The 17,268-nt window shown below is 41.4% G+C and overlaps 1 protein-coding gene and 1 long non-coding RNA gene across 3 annotated transcripts in view; both read right to left on the reverse strand.

Moving 5' to 3' along the window:
- The window catches only part of LOC113016997 (ATP-binding cassette sub-family C member 4-like), a 39,023-nt gene that overhangs the window by 14,923 nt on the left and 6,832 nt on the right, over window positions 1-17,268 (reverse strand). Inside the window, exons 7-15 of the mRNA XM_080297467.1 lie at window positions 16,198-16,323; window positions 15,153-15,402; window positions 14,933-15,040; window positions 14,729-14,818; window positions 5,816-6,007; window positions 5,161-5,255; window positions 4,843-4,929; window positions 4,019-4,115; window positions 1,479-1,697 (exon numbers count right to left, since the gene is read on the reverse strand). Coding sequence (XP_080153593.1) covers window positions 1,479-1,697; window positions 4,019-4,115; window positions 4,843-4,929; window positions 5,161-5,255; window positions 5,816-6,007; window positions 14,729-14,818; window positions 14,933-15,040; window positions 15,153-15,402; window positions 16,198-16,323 — 1,264 coding nt within the window. The remainder of the gene's footprint in view (window positions 1-1,478; window positions 1,698-4,018; window positions 4,116-4,842; window positions 4,930-5,160; window positions 5,256-5,815; window positions 6,008-14,728; window positions 14,819-14,932; window positions 15,041-15,152; window positions 15,403-16,197; window positions 16,324-17,268) is intronic.
- On the reverse strand, window positions 10,866-14,715 carry LOC145424281 (uncharacterized). Of its 2 annotated transcripts, XR_013905303.1 has the most exons (5): window positions 14,670-14,715; window positions 13,933-14,548; window positions 13,425-13,575; window positions 12,968-13,058; window positions 10,866-12,373 (listed from the first exon to the last, which is right to left on the reverse strand). It is a non-coding gene; the product is annotated as an uncharacterized LOC145424281 (long non-coding RNA). The 2 variants fall into 2 exon arrangements; XR_013905302.1 differs by having other exon boundaries at window positions 13,933-14,710.

Genomic DNA, 17,268 nt, shown 5'->3' on the forward strand with positions numbered 1-17,268 from the left:
TATTACATGTAACGTGAAATTTGACTGAAAGGAACCGTAGAGTAGGAAAAGGTGAGAATTCTTTCAAAGCTGTTGAAAGGATTGTCAAGAATAGCTGATTTAAGAAATTGGGAGACCTCACATGGAGCGGAAATGGACACATAAAGATGAGCTGAAAGCTGCCATCAAAGCAATCTTAGCTTCAGTAACAACTTTACAGTGCCTGCATGCTGATTACCTACACACCACATTACATGGATGCAGTAATTCAGTGTTAAGTGTATAAGTGCAGTGTATGTACCATCCATTACCATATCATGTACCATGAATGAACACCACACAGCACCATATCAGCTCAATAAAGCACTTCACTCTCGGACTGCAGGCTTACTTGTTGTTGCTACAATATTTGGAAGGCAGAGCCTTCAGCTTTCAGGCCCCTCTCTGTACAGCCAGCTTCTAGTATGGATTCAGGAGACAGACACCATCACTACTTTTAAGATTAGACTTTTTATAAAGCATTAGTAAGAGCTGGATCAGGTGACCCTCAAGCCTCTTTTAGTTACACTGCAATAGGTCTAGGGTGCCATGATGCGCTAAGTGTTTCTTCTTCACTCATCTTTTTTTACTTTTTAAGAGGTTGAGGATTTGAGATAGTTGATTTGGGGTTAAATTTTCTGTGTTGTTTTAATTTTCATACATTTTCATGATTTTATTACTTCACCCCTTCACTTCACCCGTTGCCTACTGGTGGTGGTCAGAGGGCCCGGTGGCGCCAGTGTCCGGCAGCCTCGCCTCTGTCAGTGCGCTCCATGGCAGCTGTGGCTACAATGTAGCTTGCCATCAGCAGTGTGTGAATCTGTGTATGAATGTGTGTGTGAATGGTGAATGACTGAATGTCGTGTAAAGCACTTTTTGGGTCCTTAGGGACTAAGTAAAGCACTATGCAAATACAGGCCATTTACCATTTATTAACACATTAACTAATTACTTAGAGCAGGGGTGCCCAATCCCAGTCCTCGAGAGCTACCGTCCTGTAGCTTTTAGATGCATCCTTGTTCAAATCAAATGAATCAAATGAATGGCTTGTTATCAGGCCTTTGCCAAACTTGATGGCATGCTGAAGAGGTAATCAAACCGTTTGATTCAGCTGTGTTGGAGTAGGGATGCATCTAAAAGCTGCAGGACAGTAACTCTCGAGGACTGGGATTTGGCACCCCTGACTTAGAGTAAGTGAACTTCTCCAATAGCTACCTGAAGTTAGCATATCTTTTCTAGCCAAATGGCTATCAGATAATATCTACAAATGTCACATATTAGAAGAAGTAATAAATGGACTTGTTTATATACCATGGTACCATATAGAAACTTTAAAGAAAAAGAGAAAGGACAATGCATGGGGGTCTATGAAAATTAATTACATTTTTAAAAAACTGAAGGTAAAACAACACTATTTTGTAAAAATAGCAATGTTCAATCTCTTTAGTAAATATACATACAGGAAGATGCTCAGTGTAGGTGCTTTCTGGTGGAAGGGGGCAGTTGAGGAAACAGTGTGAACTGTGAGAATCATTTGTCCACCGACTTTGTAAAGACAGTTTTTCTGGGTCAGCAAATGGAGACAATTGCTCCTGCTCCTCATCACGTCTCAGCAGGGACACCATATCGAGGTCAGAGGACTGCAGCTCACTGTAGCTTCCCTGGACCATGATTTGACCCTAAAGATGCAACAAAGGAAATCAGTTACTGGACATCTAGGCTGCTGTTCTTTTGGTATATGGATAGTCCAATGGGGGGAAAGGGGGTTGTTCACTGTTTGTAACCCCTGTAGGCTCTACCCTACAGGGGTACCCCAAGACAAACCTTTGCACTTAACCAAGTGAATCTGGAATCTGGGACTCTATAACCCCCTAAAACCCAGTGCATACAATCCTCATCTCCCTTTGAAACACGGGAACAGGTAGAAGTCAAAGGCGTCAAAGGCTTCAATGTAGGAAAGTGTTTACTGAAACTTCTCCAAACAAAGAAATCAAACTCATAAAACCCGAGAAGAATGAGTACTGAGGTCAATCTTAAGGGTGGGTCTGTATGGTCAATGAAACTTTGGAACTCCAAATGTGTGCTCCAAACACAAATACAAAACATCTTAACCACACGGAAAACCATTTTATAAATCTGTACATCCAAACCTAAATAAATGCTGCTTGTTTACGCACAACTTCAAGTTCAGAAATTTGATTATGTTCTTTCAAAAAATCTTCCTGTGCACACAAATATCTAAAAATACACATAACCCTTTGCCTCACTTACAAAACCTTAAGTGCACATGCACGAATCATTCATTACATACAGGTCACATCGCATGTCCACATAGGGTTTTGAGACCCAGGTAGTTTCACACAGATCCACAAATCTAAGCTGTGTTCAAGTCCCAGCAGAAAACTGGGACATCTGTGCTTCCACTGTCCACTGTTCCATTGCCAAGGTTTGTCTGACTTGATGTCAGCTGAGAGCAGAAATGTCCAGGATTAGCAATTAAGCTAACAATAATGTTGCTGTTTTCAGAGAATAGTAAGATTAACATCAAAGTTTTATTTCACATTAAATGGATTAGCATATACCCACTTCAGAGGATGGTCCACAGTCCTGTACAACCATGGTGTTGTGAGTGAAAATTAAAGTGATGTTATGTGTATGCACAGAAAGATTTTTGAAAGAGAAGATGATCAGATTTCTTAAATTGAACTTAAAAAGTTGTGCATAAGTGATCACAATGCATTTAGGTGTGGATGCACAGATTTGTAAAATACTTTTACCTGTGGTCAAAATGCTTCGTATTTGTTTCGATTTTAGAAATGGTTGAAATGTCACCATTTATACATATATACATATATAGGATTATGACTAACACTGACACAAGCGACAGCATTAATAAAACCACAGACAGATGAGTAGCAGTTATGTCCTTACAGTGTAAGACAGCTCTTCTGAGAAACCTTGGATCCTGACATTCGTGGTCCTATATACACATATCACCATCTAAACAACAGGTTCTCAACAAGTGCAAATACATCTAATGGACAAGAGCTCCCCAGTTTACAGCTAAACCAGCCCCAAACATTCTTTTAAAAAGCCAAAGCCCCAGCAGGCAACCCACAGGACCGATAATGTCCAGGTGCATGAAACCACTAAACTGTCATGATTCTGGGTCTTCTGGCCCAATGTTTTGAGTATGTTTATGTTTAAGTTTATTAGGTTCTCTAAGTTCAATTCTATTGTGCATAGGTTGCCGTTACAGTTCACTGTTTATTAGATTCCCCTTGCGTCTTCACCCCTGTTTTTAAGTCTCCCTCACCCCTCATGTGTTTCATATCTGCGTTTCTTATGTTGTCAAGCTTGTGTTGTCACGTCTGTGTCTCGTTATGTTTCCCATTTTATTTTGAAGAGGTCTGGTGTCCCATGTTCTTCGTGTTTAGTTTTGCTCTTCCCCTGTGACATGTTAATTTGTGTCAGCTGTGTCCCTATGTGTTTCCACTTCCCCTGATCACCTCCAGTGGGTGGTCGTCTGCTATGTTCATGTCATGTTTCCAGGTTTTTCTAGGAATCCATGCCAGGTCTAAATGTTCAAGGTTTGTGAGGTCATGTTTTAATCTTAGTTCACCCAGTTTAGGTTATTGTTTACTTTCGTCTTTGCCTTTTGTTTTGTACCATTTTGCCAGCCTTAATAAACAGCTCATTTTTGTTATGCTCAAGTTTTGTCTCTTTGCATGTCTGCACTTCCACGTCCTCACTCCTCACAGTCGGCTGTCCGTCGGCAGCCATACTGTGACATAAACAGCCCAGGTTCATTACTGAATGGGTGAGAACCTTTTTTGTGGTTTTAATGTCGCAGCTGATCAGGTTATTGTCACCATGTCAGGCCAAGTCTGACCGACTAGGCAGGATTCTGCTGTGGGAATGCTTTATTTATTGCAATGGCATGGTTAAGAAGCAGGAGGCAGGCTTCCTTCAAGCAATTTTCTTTTGCAGGAGTACAAACCTCCTTCAGGACCAGGATCTGGTCAACTTCCCTCAGATGTCGCAGCTGATGTGTGACCAGGATACGACACTTGTTCTTCAGCAAGCCACAGATACACCTGATCATAAGCACAGACAGGTGTACACATTTCATAAATAAGAAGTGGAACTTTTCTCCTTTTAAAAATCTCATATAGGTCCATACTGCACGACACAACGCAGCTGTGTAATGCGAGCTCAGTCCTCAAGATCCAGATTCATTGTTTGCGTTTGTTTAAAGTGATTACAATATTGGAACTATGACACATTTATAGCTGACTTGTGTAAAATTTGAGTAAGAGAACATTTAAAAGGTCAAACAGGATGTGTGGCAGAAAATATATTTCTACAGGGGGAAAAAAGCAAAAAGTCTGTGGCTGTGATAGAGCAGAAAAGGATCTGTGTGCATTACCTCAGCAGTATGTACTTAAAGAAATCTTTATGGCTTTTTCTCCTTATCTCTGTGTCAACTGAGAGGCTTTAAAAGGACTGGTAACAGTTAAATAATGCTTATTTGGAACTGCCAATCATGCAGTGCAACTAAAATAAAAATCATGGCTCGATGTGAGCATAATAATCCCACTTCTAAGTTTATCAGTGATAGTATTGTTGGGTCTTTACTTTACAGTATAAAGTGCCATGAAATGACCGGTGTTGAATTGAAAACTCAAATCTAACCTTACAATTAATAATTCCCTTCGTTTCTATAAAACAGAGATATGTAGCATGTAGAATATACTATACTTCATGTGTATGAATACATATGGGTATCTCTTTGGGACACAGATAATTGTGAGCAGTCATTACTTGTCGAAAAGATGTTTTCCAACTTCTGCATCCACAGCACTTAAAGGGTCATCCAGGAGGTAGATGTCTGCATCCTCATACACAGCCCTGTAAAAAAAAGGGCTTTGATTATGGCATGTGAAGTAGAACAACTATAGCAACAGTAGTGTGCATACCTGGAGGTTTAAAAAAATTGCCCGAACATATAGGTTATTGCTGCCTCTATTTTAGGCTGCCTAATAACTCAGAGAAGGAATTCAAATCTGTTGAGGATTATACTAAAAATGGATTTCTCTCCTGTGCATAACAATGACATAACTGCTGTGACTGTTGTCGTACCTCGCCAGGTTTACACGAGCTTTCTGTCCACCACTGAGTGTGGCTCCTCTGTCTCCAATCAGTGTTAGGTCTCCATCTGGGAACATCTCCAGGTCCTGCACAAAATGTACGTGTAACAAAAATAAATGTGAATGCCAAAAATAGGGGAACATTTTAGTCATTTGATAAATATTGGCAGTTTGGTTTTGTTCTTCAGAATATTAGCAAAATGGGCTATCCTGTACTATAAGCACAGATAGAGATTCCAGGACAAGTATTAATGATCGAAACGCAGACTAGGCATTAAAAACATAAGAGGAAAGGAAAAACCTGAGAATAACTAACAAAGAAACTATGAATACAAAACATAAAATCAGAATGAAAACACAACCCAAGCAAACATAATATTCAACAGAAAATTACAACAAGGTCATACAGAAAATATCAAACTGAAGACTGAGATTCCAAAGCTGAAAAACGCTGGGTACAAAACCCAGAATCATGACTAGAAGAAGCCTGAGTTGTGGACATGCATCTGCTTCTCTGTAAAGTCCGGGTCCATGAAATCCACAGTAGTAGTTCAGGCTTTAGAAGCTTTTCAGTCATAGTTTTTCAAGTAGTATTTCTACATTGTCATGAACACAATATTCCGTTTTGATAGAACACATTAGCTCACCTTCTTCAGAGCACAGGCTCTAAGGACCTGCTCATATTTCTTTGGGTTAAGTTCTCTCCCAAAAAGGATGTTGCTGCGAATGGTTCCAGGGAACACCCACGGTTGCTGGGATGCGTAGGTTAGCTGACCTTTGACCTTCAATGTGCCTGTATCACGAGGAAGCTCTCCCAGGATTGCACTTAGCAGGGATGACTGAGGAAAACATGGATGTCATGCATGTAAGCTGGGTAAATTGCATTTTTTATTTTTTTTTGTCAGTGACAAATACTGCAATGGTTTAACACTTTGTTTCCAAGTTGCTATGGTGCAATGGCCCAGACAAATTCTGGACCTCAACACAACTCAAACACCTTGGCAGAACCATAAAAGAGCTGTGTATAAACATATGCCTCTAAACCTGAATAAACTGAATAATGACTGATAAAGTCATACAGATCAGATTTAGCTGATTTTTAGCTACTTTTGCTAAATGTGAATGTACAAGGTACTGAATCATGGGCCACATATTTCATAGGACTCTATGCAGTAACAGAAAAAAACAAAACAGAAAAAAAAGGAAAAAACCTCCACTCTTTTACAAATGAAATCAAGCACACTGTTAAAAGAAAGAATTAAAGGATGTTTTTTAAATAAAGTCGAGTCAGTTAAACTTTTTTTTTTTCGTGTCCCGTTTGGATCTTTAGCCATCAGAATTGTTGTTTTAAGGCCAAGAAAGATGCCAAGCGGATTTATTTTACCAAGTGGATCATCATGGCCTTGCCATATTGGTCCATATGAATTTATTTTATTTTCGGTTGCTATAAACGGGACAGACATGACTGGGGGATAGGACAGGGAGAAAGAATGAAAGAAAGAGAGGGAGAGAAAGAAAACCAAAGGGGAGAAGAGACGGTGAGAAAGGGGGGAAGAAAGAAAGAAAAACAAACAAAACACCTGGATCACCTGTATGAAGAAAAAAAAAACAGAAGAGAAAGCAAACAAAAAAAGAGCAACATAATAAAAACAGCACCATCACAATAAACTAGCTAGCTGTAGATAACAGTAGATACTAAATATTAAATGATATTGTGCAGCACGCAAGATAGACAGCACACAATGTGCTTTGAGGCAGCAGCCAAGAAAGGTGTAGTCCGCGTCTGTGAACACCCGTGTGTACACCTGTGTGCATACCTGTGTGGATCAGCATGCTTGTATTCCAAAGGTTTCTCCATGTAACGATCTGCTAGGGAGTGTGGGGAGCCATAGCCCCGTCCACCAGGGTATGAAGCAGGTATGGAGGAGATCCAGGCCCCAGATATCCAGAGGCCCCAGAGTACAAGGACCCGAGGAGAACCACCAAAAGGGGGGGAACCGTGCCACCCTCCTGGGAAGAGCTGAGTAGAGCCCCAAACGAGAGGTCATCCAGCAGCTACGGAGCAGAGGCCAGAGGGGGTTGCAGTGGCGTGCCCGCGGGCTCTGCCGGCAGCCAGCTGTGCCAGAGAGGACCGAGCTTCAGGCCCAGAGGCCAGAGGCCTGAGGGCATCCCACCCCCCGGAAGGGGCCCAGCCGGGCCACAGGCGCCAGGTCCCACCAATCGGCCACCAGGAGTGAGCCGGTACATACATGAGTGCCCAGCCCCAGACGACAAGGACCACCAACACACCAAGGTCTGAGGGCATCAGCCACCGGCAGGGAGTGTGGTGAGGGGAGATAGGCCTCTGTACTTTAGAGGGCCTGAGATCTACCCAGAGAGGTTGAGTCTAAGACCCAACCTGACATATAGACACAGACGAACAGGCGCACGCGGACACAAACGTGCATTCCCACCCCATATGCACAACCAAATACTCGGCACTTACCTAACGTGCAGACAGACACAAATAGACACTACACAGACAGTCGCACTCCCCAAACATACTCCATATCCCAGGTCCAGGTACCCCCGCCCTCAGAGGGGCAAGCCGCACCTAGACCCAGGAGATGTAACCCTTCTCTCTGGGGTGGAGGCAAGCGGACCACCTCCTTATCTGCAGTAGCAGGGAGGCCCCGCATCCCAGACCCCAGTCTGACGGCCAGCACCTCCTCCCAGCCCCCCAGCCCCCCAGCCCTGACGGCCAACAGAACCGGGGTGAGTGAAGACCTCAAACCTCCCTACGCCCGCTCATATGTAGTGTTGCTGTGTGCTGTTCTAAAGTGCATTTAAAACTCAAGAGAGCATGGTACTAGCTTCCTCTCAGAGAGCAGCACGGCTCCTCCCAAAAACCCTTAGTGTCTAAATACATTTAAAATTGAGGGTAGGGCATCAGCGCCCGAGGTGGGTTGGAATACACCAACCATCCTCTGGATGCTGTAAAACGTGCCCACCCCCAAGGCCCTATATGTATGTGTTATGTGAGAGTGTGAGTAATGTGGATGTCTAGGTTGCAGAATAAAATTGAGGCACAGGCGGCCAGAAGGGGACAGAGAGGGAGTGCCTCCCCTGCACCCTGGTGACATACCTGCACCCCAAGCCCTGCGTGTGTGGGTGGGTGTGGTAGAGCGGGAATAGGGAGGCAGCTGAGGATGGGGAGGGAAGAAAGGGAGGGGCAAGTGGCCCCTCCCTGGGGCCAGCTCCCCCGCTGACCCCAGTAGGCACCCCCACACTCTGGAACCCACCAGGGCAAGGGGGCCCAGGCCCATCCGGACCGGGGCCCGCAGCAGCAGCACCGCCCAGCCCCACAGAGTCTGGGGCAGCCCTCCTGACTCCACCCCAGAGAAAACTGCACCCACCCCATCATCCAATCATCTCCCAAACTACACAAGACAATAGATACCCAGGTTGAGTTCATTCTCCACCTCTCCTAAATCTCTCCCCCCCCCCCCCCCCACCTGCAGAGTGAGCTCCTGTAGTGAGGAGACCACCTGCAAAGATATAACAACCTCCCCACCAGTTAAAGAGCCCCCTAGTTGGGCCGATGCACCAGAGGTCCCCTGCACTGGGGCCGAGCCCCCCTGCACCCACCCGCCCACTGCTCCGGCGACACAACAGCCAGGACCCAAGCCCCCAAGGCCCGGCCAGCACCCCAGACCGGGGGGCGGAGCACCCCCAGACCCCCAAGCCTCCACGCCCGTCCCGGACCCTCCCAGGGGCAGCCAGGCTACCAGGCCAGTAACCAACGTCCGCCAGCACAGACCCTCTCCCATCTCCGCTGTACGCAGCCACAAGGAAAACACCATCCAAGAGCCCCAGAGCTCCTAACCAGGCCTTAGGGACTCCCCAGACACCCTAAGGCCGTCCCTACCCCCATATCAACTACAATAGCGAAGGCAGGACCAAACCATGACCCCCCACCCCCACTAGGTGATGAAGCCGATCAAAGGAGCCCAAAGGGATTGATCAAATGTGATGGCAGAGGTTGTATCAAGACTAATGTGATCTATTAGATGGTTTTTATATTGGTTAGAATTAAGATTATTTTTATTTTTCCAGTTAATGAGGACCATTTTCTTGGCAATGCATAGGGCCGTAAAAACAACGTGGGCTGTGTTTATTTCTGCAGTGACCTCATCCAAGTTGCCCAGCAAGCATATTAAAGGGGAGGCTGGAATGTTACATTTCAGACACTTTGATAAGTCTACACATATCTCACGCCAAAATTTCTGAACTGGTGGACAGAACCAAAGAGCGTGGATGTAATTGTCCGTTGTATTTGCTGTGCAGTGTGAGCAGTTGTTGGAAGGCGTATAGCCCATCTTGAACATCCTATGACCAGTATAGTGCACTCTGTGTAATATTTTGTATTGTATTAATTGCAAACTGGGATTTCTGATCCATTGAAAGGTTTTTAAGGATATCTGAGACCAAAGGTTTGGGTCTAAGTTGATTGATAAATCTGGTTCCCATTTTGCAATAGGAAGGGATATTGATTCATCTATTTTAGAAAGTGTTCTGTATATTTTAGACAATGATTTGGGGGGTTTTAGACTAAAAAATTGTACCACAGTTGGTGGTGTTTGTAATTCAGCTTCACTGGGATTAAATTTCTTTTTTACTATGGATTTAATTTGTTGATATTCCAAAATTCGTTTCTTGTTGATCCCATATTGTGTAACTAGTCTGTCAACTAGTCAGTTAAACTTTTGGGATATTGATGTGATAAGTCAAATAGCAGAGGGGGTTGTTAGTCGATACCTGGACCCTACAGAGATTGCACAGGTAGTCCATCTCCCACATGGTAAAACGGTAAATGAAATTCCAGGAGACAAGAAAATGTTCTAGGAGACCTGGACAAGGCTGTTGAAGGCCCTTAACCCATCATCAGGACTGGGATCTGCTCCGTTTTACAAAAGGAAACTGGATGATCACTGCCAAAACCCTATAAAAATGACAATAATGGCGCCAGAGAGCCCAGTGCCCTCTGGTAAGCCCTGTGCTCACCACCCAGCACCATGGAACCCAACTAACCTTTGCCATAGAATACCAGAATTGGTAGGTCCTCCACTTGCGCCCTGTGCTTTTCAAAGATGAAAGCAAGCTTAACCCATGCACATGTGACAGAACTGAAAGGGTCTGGAGAAGTCGTGGAAAAACGTATGTTGTGTAACATCATTCAGCATGACTGGGTTGGTGGTGAGTCACTGGCATATTGATAGAGGGATGCACAAACCTCTACAGGCTAGGCAACGGCACCCTGACTTTCAATAGATATTGTAATAAAGTCCTTGAACTTTATCAGACCATATGCTTGTGGGTCCTGGATTCTTCCTGGTGCACAGCAATGTCCAACCTCATGTGGTGAGAGTATGCAGGCAGTTCTTGAAGGATGAAGGAACTAATACCACTGACTGGCCCCCACACTCACCTGACCTAAATCAATAGAACACCTGTGGGACATTATGTTTCAGTTCATCCAATGTTGCCAGGTTGCACCACCTAACATATTACTCAGTGCACATCAGTAATGATGATTTTTTTCCCCATTGAGATCTGATATGTTATTAAAGTGGTTATTTTTTGAGCAGCGTATAAGAATCCGGTAATAAACCGTTAGGTTAAAGACTCCTATAATCTTAGGGTGGATGCTAAAATACACTGAAAAAAATATGTTGTTGGATTTACTTAATTCAATGGTGGACATTTGTTGCACACAGATGTTTTGCTTCGGCAGCAACTTAAACAATTGAGTTAAATTAACACAATTTATTCATGTTCAATAAACCTGTGCAATTTGTGTTGATAAAATGTGACTTAAACATGTTTTGATGAAGTAATTTGAGCTCTTGGAATATTTTAATCCTTCACAATTTTCTCACGTTATCCCAACACGATTCAATAACTTTTACCCAATACTACTTGGTCACTTAAATACTACATGTTATCTTCAAATTACATTTTGCTATTATATTCTAGTATCAAATACACAATTTTCAAATGGAGGCATTATAACAGATTGTATTGTTCTCTTCCAAGATGGTTGCTGGCATCCACCAGTAACCTTTCAAAACAAAATGTCTAATTTCACTGCATTGACAGTAGGTAAAGAATTAAACTGACATTACTCCTCCACTGAATCTATATAAATCAACAGTTAAATAATGTCAGTTCTTCCGTGTTCTCTGGAATCAATCACAGTAAAGAAATTAGACTGTTTCTTTTGAAAAATGTTGGGAAAGAACAAATCAAAACATTCTATTTAAGGCCTCTGACATCAAGATTCAGTTAAACAACAATTATAACTAAACAATTTGAGGTAATGTTAGTTTCCATTAACATTAAATTAGGTTACTGAATTGGCAAACACCTTCCTATTAACATTACCCATTTTACCCCAATAACTAAAGAAATTAGCACTTGCAGGTCAAAACCTTTATTCAAGAGACGCAAAAATAACATTGATACAGTGACTGTCAAAAATTACAGCACTGATCATACTGTGACATCTTGGTTCAAAACAGCAAGCTTAGAAATATTCAACGTTCTTTACTTCAACTGAATGAAATTGAAAATACCATTTCACACGACCCATATGGGATATTTAGACTGTATAACTGTTCACGCTACATCTCTTCACTAGTAAAAGAAAGAAAAAATACAAAGAGAAATTTAAAAATGCTGCCAAACAGACAGAGAACTTGTACAGAGCAAAAGGAAAAACAAACAACAACAAAAAACAGCTCGTCCTCATGGCAGTTGCAGAGTATATAAAAATGAACCCTGCGATCTGCTCCTGGAATTGAGCTTCAAAAATGCAGCAGAACAAGTGTGAGATTTAAATGTCCTCTCACCTAGAGCTGGTCACCTCACATGCATAACAGTGAGCTTCGTTGCAGGAGCAGTTTTGTCTTAGTTGTGAGCTTTTCTTGAGAGCTGAGTTGCATCCAACTCCATTACCACCCTTTGAATCACCTCAAAAGTGTAGCAGAGTTGTGATGGGTAACTCATGTTGAAGGAATAAAAAAGGTCCAAACAGCATGGCTACTGCAAAGGTCACGTTATCCAGATCTTGAAGAACAACATCAGAAAAGTCATTGCCTGGCGCATCTCTGGAGACAGATGTTCATTGTGGTTTTCTCAATCTGTGCAGTGGCCTCAGTCAAGTCCTGGTTAAACACAAAACATTTCTTTAAGATTCCTTTTTAAACTCATCTCTTTTGAATCTACCAGTTCTAATGTTAGAGTAATTTAAACCAATGCAAGCAACATAGTAAATAGCTATAGCCAAAGAGTGGCCTGCCATGCTGCCATTCATGGTCTAACAGAGTTTCTAAGAGAGGGTGAAAAACATAATAATTTCAAATGCTTTACATTAGTTTTTGTTAGAAAGACACCGGCCCATCAGAAATCCAGGTTATGTCACTCAGAAGATGTTAGAATTTAGACTTTCAGCCCCACAATTTGGTTAGCTGTTGGTCAGTTGGTCATTTTTTCAAACAAAAGCTAATGTAAATATTGGTGGGATTTTCCTTTGTTCATTAGAATGACAAATTTAAAGTTTTTTCACACTGATGTGACCCCTAATACAGGGGTGGGGATGGGGCCTCAAGGGCCGGCGGCCGAGTTCACTACCAGGCCTCATGTGAACTTCAAATTATTAAAGAGGACTACTGGTCCTAACCAGTCCAATGAGGATCAAGTGGATAACTAAATGCATTTTTAAATGTTGCAAATCCACAATCTACTCATAAAACACTCACCATGAACTCCTGCACCAAGATGTTGCAATTGTCTTTCACACAGATGCGGAGCACTTTGATGAGGGACTCCGAGCATTAATGTCATCCTTGACTATTATAACAAAGAAAACAGAGATTTGTGAACTTTTCAGTAGCACAGAAGAAAATGATCCCAGACAAAAACTCTTGACTTTTTAAACCAGTCAACATGCAACACCAGCATCTACAAAGCAATATCAAAAGTTCCTGTTTGACATCAACTTTATGGATATATAGTTTCCAGAACATTTATTTTTAAAAAAAGATAATTTTTTCTCAGTGGGCCAGTAAATGCATGACGAAAATTATGGCATCCTTTTAGTGGAATCATTACTCACAGGTAATAGTTGACGGTTTCAATGGATGTAGCATAAAAATCTTTTACTGACCTAATGCAATACATATACACTTTGTAGTTAAAGAATTTTAAAGTTCTTACTGTCATAATGGCAGCTACATCCTTTAGCTTTGTGCCCTGTTCCCCCGATCACTTTGCAAACACTTTCAGCAGACTGTCAGAGAGAAACTCAGCTCCGTCAGAAACCTTGACTGTATGCATGGTTGGGATGCACTGGAATGCTGCATTTTATCTGAAATGACATAAAATTATTTTGAAATAACAGCAGGCACTGTGCTTGGTTAATCAGTAATGTTTTGTTGAATAAAAACTGTGTTTCCAGATCTTATGGGATTAAAAAAATCCAAAGATGTTTGTTTCTGATTTGCAACCCAAGAACCCACAAGTTACAACCTCATTTCAGTTCAAGTGTGCATTAATGCGAGTCCAGTAATCACCTTTCTGGCAATACATACAGGTATAAGTTAAACCTATGGCAGATTTTGGATCTCTCAGTTGTATTAATAGGGTGAGTATGCATGCACCTAATAATTATAAAAAACCTATTATAATTAAGTTACAGAAACGAAAATAGAATATACTTTCTTACCATAACACCTTGAACCCACAATCCATCAGCTGACTCCTGGTGAAATGCAGAATAGATGTGGTCTCTCAATGTGCATCAACAAAAACAAAAACAAAAACAAAAGGACAGCAGGTGAGGGCAGGAGGGGTAGGGATGTAAGCTAGCATAATGCCGCTGATGATATTAGCTAAAGCTTTTCAATGTCCAAAATCTCACTAACACCACGGTGCAGTAAATACACAATGTAACTGAAGAGTCAGTTGACAAATCTATTCACACAGAAAACCAAATTATGTTATGAGTGCCTCGTAATTAGGTTTAATGTGATATTACGGCTCTTGTGCCAAAGACAAATTCAAATGAAAAAGCGCCAATTCTTTGACAACAGATAAAACAGCAAATAAGCTAACGGCTCTTTTTTAGCATGTTACATGGCGACACTCTAGACGTTTAACTACATTTGGCTGAAATATGGTAAAAATTAATTCAAAAAATCAAGACATACCAAAAACGTAGAGGTGGCTGCTCGACTTGACTGAGATGGATGCCTTTTTTAAACCACGATCCAAAGCCCGCGAGATGAAATCACGCGTGGTTTCACGAGATTTAACGTTGCTATCTTATTGACTTACTTCACCTGAACATGATATGAACAATTTAATACACCCTTTCTGCATATCATGTAGTTTTTACACTATATAGTTACATTTAACTTTAAAACATGAGGCAATTGTGTTAAATACATGCAAGATGCTTACATAAATCCAAGAGATGGCCAGTCCCTTTTTTTCAGTGTAGATTACACAAGTTTACTGACCTTTCCGGCCCCCACTGGTCCGATTACAGTCAGAAGTTGATGTGACTTTGCTGTGATGGAAACATTCTGAAGAGATGGTGCATCCAAACTCTAAACAAAGACAAAAATGGCAGTAAGTACTACATCAAACTATAAAGTTTGCAGGAACAGTCATTGTTCTACAACAATATGTTACACCGCTACGAAATATATTACACTATTTACCTTATCCCAGTAGCAGGTCAGTTTCTCGATCTCAATAGAGTTTCCCCCCTTTTCCGCCAAAGGCAACATAATGTTTTTTCTCTCAATCTCTTCCAGTAGGAGAAAATTCTGGGAAAATGATAAACATGGTTTTACACCAGCTTTGGAAATTGTTTGACTATCTTGGACATGACTACTGGATTGCCAACTTTTCCTACAGTTTATGACAGAAATTAATTACCTTAATCCTGCGAATGCTCACTACAGTCTCTGACAACTTCTCAATGGCCAGAGGAAAGAACAGGGTCAGGGTGACCTTAATTGTACCATACAGGGACATGGTGACAAACACCTGGCTGGCAGTCATGGTGTTCCCCAAAAGAGTGTAGACCGTGAAGGTAACAAAGATTATGAGCTTGCTGCTGGCAAAGAAGGAAGCCATGTTGAGTCCTCGTAGGTAGGAGCTCTTTAATATCCGACTGATTTCTTTCCTACAAACATAAGAGAACATATGTAGATGGATTACATAGTTGAAGCAAAGTTTTAAGTTTAAATTTGGCAGGATGTTGAGCAACATCGGTTTCACTTTGATATGTCTATGACAGTAATTATATATTTAATTTTTAAGTTATGAAGGAAAAAGGAAAGAAAAGTCAGAGTGTAGCTTTTTGTGAATTCCCATGTTCTCCCTGTGCCTGCATAAGTTCTGTCTAAGTACTCTTGGTTATCCAATACAGCAGGATCCAAACCTCCCACTGAGTTTAGGGATCACTCTTGATATGAGTTTCAGCAGGAGGACAACAGTACCAATTAAGAACACCCCAGAAAAAAAAGTAGTAATATAAACTTTTTCACAAATTGAAGAAAAGACAAGCAAACATAAAATGTAAACATGTTGCAAAAGGAGGATTTATGTAAGAGTTGTAGCATTTGCACCTATGTGAAAAACGTGGAAATCCTAAGTGATTTTCAGAAAAGTTAACCTCTGACCTTGGGGTTAAGGTCAGCGGGATTTGAACTTATCTGAGATTTCTAGTAGGTGCATCATTGGTCTGAATTTGAAAATCCTATGTCGCCTCATTCTGGAGTTCATTCACAAACTTGGTATTGTCGTCCTCCCTGTGTTTTGACGACATTACCCCGTGAGCCTGTCAGAGCTGAGGGCTAAATCAGTTGATGATGGAGAGGGGTACCAAAAAAGGATAATATATGCAGTAGTATTCTGCTGGTTCAGAAAATGATTCGTGTCAAAACATTACCAGTTTGTCTGTGATTCTCATCCTTACTTTCTAACTTCAGTCACCAGGGCTGAGAACCATTTCTCCCAGACATACATCTTGATTATCCTTATGCCAGACACCACTTCATTCATGATACGGATTCTGCTGTCAGTAAGGACTGCTGTTTTGCTCCTGCCAAAAAACAACAACAAAAAACTCCACAACATGTCATTGAGGCCGCTAGTTTTCCTAATGATACATTATAAATAACATATTAGTGCATGAGAAAATAGACACAGTCATTGAACATTGTTAAACAGGCCCTGTCATGGTCCTGGGTTTGGACTCGGGTTTCAGAGTTTGGAACTTGTTTTAAAATGTTTTTAGATTCATAGGGAACATTTAGTTCTTAGTTCGAATCTTTTTAGTTCAAGTTTCTATTTCTGTTGGTTGGGTTGTTCTTCATCGTTTGATTTTCTTTGATTCATTCTTGTTGGCTCTTGTTCCCTTATTTCCTCTCCTTGTTTTTAGTTTGTCATATTGAGTGTTTCGGTTATTCATTCCCTGTTTTATTTTGGTTGTCATTTGTTTCTTGGGTCTTGTATTTAGTTTTACTTTCTTTTGTAATCATCTGATTAGTTTCAGCTGTGTCTTGTTTCCCTGGTGTTTCCTGTCTGATTTCTACATTAGCTCCGGTCTTGCAAAATATTTGCATGGCTTCAGTATCAGCTTTAACATTCCCTAGTTATCTAGGTGGACATAAAATACACTAAAGTTAAAAATGGGAGTCCTACAGAGGAGTTTATGTGTGGGTTTGTATGCATCAAATGTGTCTAATGCCAAAGCAACAAGGTTTAGGATTTCTATGACTGCAGTAAAATTCCCTCCATCCATCACTTACTCATCTGACCCAAAGAAAAAAATTAACATAGGACAATCCTTAAGGCTACGATGAAGGTCATTACTGATACAGACTGATTATACAGAACCTTAAACACACTTCGATCAGGTAATAGAGCTCATACTCTTTAGAGAGATCATATAAATCTACATTCTTCATGAAATGCAACAACTCAAAAAAAAGTAGTTTTTGTCACAGTGGTGTGATGATCAGCTGTGCACTTAGCATGCTGAGGT

The sequence above is a fragment of the Astatotilapia calliptera genome, chromosome 23 (genome assembly GCF_964374335.1).
Source record: "Astatotilapia calliptera chromosome 23, fAstCal68.1, whole genome shotgun sequence".
NCBI classification, from domain to species: domain Eukaryota; kingdom Metazoa; phylum Chordata; class Actinopteri; order Cichliformes; family Cichlidae; genus Astatotilapia; species Astatotilapia calliptera.